The following is a 6,298-nucleotide window of genomic DNA, read 5'->3' as shown; positions in this document are numbered from 1 at the left end:
GAAGGACAGTAGAAAAACAAACTCCATTTAGGCTGAGAGCACTCAGCCTTATTATGTATAGATCTTGTGTATATATATATATACACATATATATATATATGCAGCCAGCTTTAGGACTAGAACAGAGAGAATCACTTGAAGGAAGCTGCAGAATTACAGTAACAGTCGCTGCAGCACTTTCCTCCAGGGAAGTCCTCAGACTGAGACTCTGAATCGACTGCTGTTCTCTTTTACACTGTTGTGTTTGGATCTTTTTTGCACCACTGTGCATAAATGAAGGGTGGGTTTTACTGAACGCAGATTGAAAGGGTGAGGGATCAGAAGGGGTTTCTGTCGGCCGCAGGCCTGTGAGTGAAAAGCTATTTTAAAGTCTACGGCTTATTAACAGAGGTCACTTCAAAAGGTCGAGTCCATCACTGCTGTGTGCCACTGCTCTCTGCCCTTTCAGACCTTTGCTTTTTATTCTTTAAGCAGCAGAGCTGGAAAACATGTCCCTAACTCCCCAACCCAGAAGCTACCTTCAGTCCTATTCTGCTTAGCCATGTTTAGTGGTGTGAAATACAAAACTTATAATTAATTTTGTGAGAATCTATCTAACATAAACAAATAGAGCTAAGCTTTAGGAATTAAAACCAATAAGAAATTGATTGACACTGTAGTCCACCAGTGGACCCCTGGGGGATGGGCTAGGCTGGCTGTAGCCACCGATGGAGAATTGCTGGCTTTGTTGGAGAATTCACCCCCTTTTCGAGATTTAATGTTTGGTTACAGTCTATGATATTTGTTTACAAAAAGAAGCTGAAACCGTCGATACCAGGGTTGAAGAAATGCTTTATGGCAAGCTGGTCAGATGTTTAAGTCTTCTTCTTCAGCTATCAACTGCTGCTCTTTTTGTCTGGAGATCTATTGTTTGCCCAGTGTGTGTGTTTTCTCACCAGGTTCTCCAGCTTCCTCCCACAGTCCCCAAAACATTTAGATCAGGAATTGGACCTTTTCACTCATTGTGATTTTTTTTCTGTCCTTATGGGACCCTGTGATGGATTCTTTTGGTCTAAGTTTACAGCCGTACCACATTCCTACAGACTAGTTTAAGATGGTGTCAACTTTTATAAGCTGAGAATACTTTATCATAGATTTTTCTCCACAGTGGATCGTAGCTCATCAAGGATCTAAAAAAAGTAACCATAAAAGACCATACAATTGTTGCTGATGTTTTTTGGTTATAGTATATACGATGTGTAGAATTTTAACCACAGTAATTTTCATCCCCCCCTCCGAGCCTGCTGGAAGTCATGTGCTCAACCTTCAGCTTTTGGTTGTTGTTTTTTTATTGATCTCCTGCAATAGAAATTCTCCTTGAGCTCCAACATCCACACAGAGGTCAGGGCACCAAGCCTACAGCTGATGGAGTCTCTGAAGTGTTCTGGGAAGTTTGGAGTTCACTGTTTGCTCTGAAGTCACGGCTTAGTGTGAATTTCTACTGTAAAGAGTGTTAAGACACAAACACAAGTTAATGCATCTTTTGAAGTATTTCTTACTTTTTCTTTTTCTTTATCTGGAGTCATGTGCGGTATATTCATACATGCACCCTCATTAAAATTGGTGGGAAAGTAGTGAGCAATCACCTCACTAATGTTTTGTCTTTTTCAGGATGGACTAAGTTTGCGAGGTTGACCCGGGCACTGACCAACAACCGTAACACACTGCAGCAGCTGGCACCTATGGGCAGACATGAAGTCAGTCATAAACAGTCCAGACTGGCCGAGGTGAGCTGGAACACAGACTCACACATTCAGTTCAGTTCAGCTCAGCTCACACACACACACACACACACACACACACACACACACACACACAGCCTCACTTTGTTTGTACAGTCTGAATTAGTTAATAGGCCTTTTTGTTCTTAATATGATAAAATGTAATGCACAGCTGGGACGACCATGAAAAAACAATTTGCACATTGCCATCAACTGCAAAGCTTAAACATTAGCAAAATTAATACATACTTTCATAACTTGTGGTCAATTCAAAAACAGCTGAAAGTTATCAAATCTACCAAAACCAGATGAATTAACCAAGTGGTAGCTAAAACATATATATATTAAAATAATAGGACCAAAATTGCTTGAAAAAACAGGCAACAATAGCTATAACATTAGCACAACCTGGAAAAATTAGCACAGCTATAAGTTAACAGAAATATTGATTACTAAACCCTTTTTATTCTTCTCATAATTAGATGAAACACAATCTCTTTCAAATTGACATTCAATGGCAGGAAAAGTTATCAGAAATAATACAGGCCGGAAAAACTTAAGATAAGGCTAGAAACAGCTAAAGGGAGCAAACATGGCAAAACCAATTTTATAAAATGCAGGATAACAAAAAAAAAAAAAAAAAGTTTTCTTGCTCACAGTTATTTGCCAATTTGAATTGCCAAAAATTTAGCCACAGTTTAACCAACACACTAATACAAAACCCTGATTACAAAAACCTGAACTTTAAAAGTTGGCACAGCTAAATAAATTAATAATTTCCCAAAAGTTTAACTAAAAGTTAGCTTAAAAAAATAACAAAGTTCAATTCAAAGTTACCCAAATTCCTCGGGCACCAAACCTGTATCTGTATTTACAATTTCCTAATTTTTAATACAGTGTAGGTAAAATATCTGAAGCGAAATCACTGCAGTTGATGCCACTTCAGGTTCTGGGATATTTTAACAGCATCTTTCACAACTTTTAACTCTAAACTTTATTTCAGCAAAAACAAACTTCATAAGAAAACATGAAGCAGCAGTGAAAGCTCTTCATCATTTCTGGTTCGAACCTAAAATCCGTTCCTGGATGAATTTAAACCTCATACTCTTTCGTCCGTCCTCTCAGACTAAAGCTCAGGGTTTTAAAAAAATGCAGCTGCTTCACAGAGACAGCGCTCACTGCTTTCACTGCAGCTGTCATTAAAATTGCATGCTGGGTAAAGAGAGAATGAGAGAGAGAGAAACGGGTGACTGTGGGCACTCTAAACGATTGTGAACTTCTGCTGGGAAATTTGTAGAATGTAATAGAAGACAATGGTTTGATGTCTCCCTTCCTTCCTGCTTGGATTCATCCATTACGGTTGGGGGTTGATGCGTCTGACTTTAACCACCATTAGTTTAAGTTTCATTTACACACTTTTCACCAGAACTGATGGAGCGGTGAATGTCTGAGCTGGTCTTACCTTCAGGAACGGTTAAAGGACAGAGAGAAGAGATAAGATGGAAACATTGACAAGACTGTTTGACTGGAGCTCAGCAATAACAGTGAAAAGAGGAAGTAATCAATAAAGTAAACTCTCATTGGTGCTCGTCTGTTAGGGGGAACAAAGGATAATGGATAAAAAACGGACTCCACCCCCGCACTAACCAATCAATGCCAGTTTTGAATGATTGTGTGGGGATCAGACAGCGTTGATGTTGACGAAGCACTGCCGTAGGTCAAGTTTATTCTCAATACTATAATATATAATAAGTTCACGTACGTTTGTCCTCCTCTAATGTAAATTACAAATCTATTTCTATATATCTCCTGAATTTCAGTCTAATCACCTTTGCAGCAGGGTTTCAATCAAAGATTTTTTGCTTTGACACCAATCATTATTGGAGGACAAAACGATATAGATAGTTAACAACATCACATGGTTATGCTAATATCAGCCGATAATAATGGTTGTTCGATATGTCAAGCCAAAAAGATTGTTTTCAGCATTTTTGACCTGACATTTTCTCGAAGTCTGCTACCAAAAGTTGTGTGCTTGAATGGGCAGAAGGAGGGCAGGAGTCAGAAATAGACTCAGGGGGACAGAGGAGGAGAAGGCGGACCCTCCAATGTCCTGAGAGCTCTCCACAGATTTTGCAGGTGATCCATCTGCTACTCAGACTGAAAGAAACAGCTGGAGGTTTCTGTCGAGTGTTGTACAAGTGTCACAGATTTGAATCTTCTTTATTTCCCACAATGCTGCTGGGCTGTTGACGCTCCTGCTCCTGACCAGCACATGTTTGAGTGGCAGCTCTGCTGGATGGAAGCTCTTTAAGATTCAGCTTTTCATCGTTGCTCCACTGTGTGTTACTTTAGTAATGACCAACGCTGGACGTGTCAGTGTAAAGTCTGTTCGTGATTGTGTGTGTGTGTGAGAACAGAGACAACCAGATACTGTGTGTGATGTGTAAAGTCACCTGATCTCATGAATAAAACTGATTTTATTTGTATTTTCATTCGTCATGTTTCTCCCTCTCAGATTCTCCGGTTTCTTATTTCACTCGTTTTTCTCTCTCTGCTTTATTTCAAGCCAAATTTATTCCTGATTATTTTTTATCACCACCAGGACCAGAAAATATCATAGATATATAAATAAACATGGAAGATAAACATCACAAATGACCAGGTGTCTGTTATGTTTCTCTTCTCACGCCTGCTGATTCTTTTTAATCTTTAATTTACTTTTCTTTCTCTGGGCTGTGTCCAGTCTTCCCTCAGAGGAAGGTTTATTTCATTTTGATGAAATGAGCTGGTGTTATAATCAACCTAACACATCATTTAAACCCCTTTTAAATACGCCTGAATCTCAATTTCATTTTATTTGAAACTGTTTTGAGTTCAGTAATGAAATTTAGGTAAGGTTATTTACCTGAACTGGGATTTTGATTCATTTTTGTAGTAAAATCTGTTTAAGAAGGAATCTTCTTGTTCTAAACCGTGTCCAGGTTTTGCAGCTGAACTCTGACATCCTCCCGCAGTACAAGCAGGAGGCTCCAAAGACTCCTCCTCACATCATCCTCCACTACTGCACCTTCAAGACCACCTGGGACTGGGTCATCCTCATCCTCACCTTCTACACGGCCATCATGGTTCCGTACAACGTCTCCTTTAAGACCAAGCAGAACAACATTGTGTGGCTGGTGCTGGACAGTGTGGTGGACGTCATCTTCCTGGTAGACATTGTTCTCAACTTCCACACCACCTTTGTGGGTCCTGGTGGAGAAGTCATCTCTGACCCCAAGCTCATCCGTATGAACTACCTGAAGACGTGGTTCGTCATCGACCTGCTGTCTTGTCTGCCCTATGACATCATCAACGCCTTTGAGAACGTGGACGAGGTGAGAATGCGGTTTCTGATATTATCTGCGATGTGGATGTTGCCTGATGTGAAGGAAGCACAAACAAACACAAAAACATGCTTGTTACCTGATATATACAATAGAAGCTAAGCTGTAGTCAAAGCTGGACCTAAACTGTTAACAGAATGACCCTAAAGTTATAACAGTTAGTCCAGAAACGTCTCAGTTAGCTAAATTTACCCAACCTGGCTGATAAGAAAATGATTGCTTCAAATACTTGAGCACAGATAATGCCAAAAAATGAATGTGAGTGTGAATGGTTGTTTTTCTCTGAGTGTGGCCTTGTTATGGACTGGAGAACTGTCCAGGGTGTACCCCACCCTCACCCACTGACAGCTGGGATTGGCTCCAGCACAACCCTACAAAGGAATATGTGCTATATAAGGGACGGATGGAACAGTAGAAATCTTTACTTTTAGGAGTTTCTGTCTATCGTTAACGCTTGCAAAGGTAATTTCAAGAATTCTTATCCTTTTGGCAGATTCTGTTGATGAGGATTAATTGATTCATTAAAGATTTGTTAGTGTATAATTGGGCAGTTTTCCAGTGTAGTTCAGTAATTGGTGATAATTCTCTTGTATTTTGGATCCTCATCATTTTTTGCTGCAAATGTTCTTCTGGCTGATTCTGCTATGAGCTCTGTTACTCCATTATTGAAATTCAGTAAAAGTCTGTGTCTTGACGTCGGCGTGGCTCCTTTTTTAAATGTGCTGACGGGCAGAAGAACTGAATTCAGACTGATGAAGGACGGCAGTTTGTGGTTTCAATTTTCCATTGTGGCTGAAAAAAAGGCTGAAGAACAAAAGCTGATGTTAATGCTTTCTGATGTAGGAGAAGGAAAGCCTTTCGGCTCCACAAAGACAGTCTGACAGTGTGTGTATGAATGTCTGAAATTCTCAGAGCAGACACCAAAACCCTCATCATCTCTGGTGTCTAATTAATCTGAGGAGATGCTGCCGCTGGATTTGTCTGGGTTAAGAAATTAAACTTTAGATCCTGGTCTTGTCCCTCAGATCCCTACCCCCAGTTTCCATTATGGGATAATGAGGCCCCCTCCTCCAGGATTTTTCACGGCCTTTTACACCCGTCAGATAAACTGGACTTTTTATCAATACGCCCTTGAGTCCATTACAGGTGATT

The 6,298-nt window shown here is 40.1% G+C and overlaps 1 protein-coding gene across 4 annotated transcripts in view; it reads left to right on the top strand.

Moving 5' to 3' along the window:
* The window catches only part of kcnh5b (potassium voltage-gated channel, subfamily H (eag-related), member 5b), a 62,504-nt gene that overhangs the window by 17,093 nt on the left and 39,113 nt on the right, over positions 1–6,298 (top strand). For 3 of the 4 annotated variants that reach the window (XM_025055376.1, XM_008315479.3, XM_008315497.3), the window contains exons 5-6: positions 1,651–1,766; positions 4,745–5,137. In XM_025055376.1, coding sequence (XP_024911144.1) covers positions 1,651–1,766; positions 4,745–5,137 — 509 coding nt within the window. The remainder of the gene's footprint in view (positions 1–1,650; positions 1,767–4,744; positions 5,138–6,298) is intronic. The other variant, XM_008315487.3, reaches the window with a different exon arrangement.

Source organism: Cynoglossus semilaevis, chromosome 1, assembly GCF_000523025.1.
Source record: "Cynoglossus semilaevis isolate Cse_v1.0 chromosome 1, Cse_v1.0, whole genome shotgun sequence".
Classification (NCBI taxonomy): Eukaryota; Metazoa; Chordata; class Actinopteri; order Pleuronectiformes; family Cynoglossidae; genus Cynoglossus; species Cynoglossus semilaevis.
This window is presented reverse-complemented; position numbering and strand designations above follow the sequence as displayed.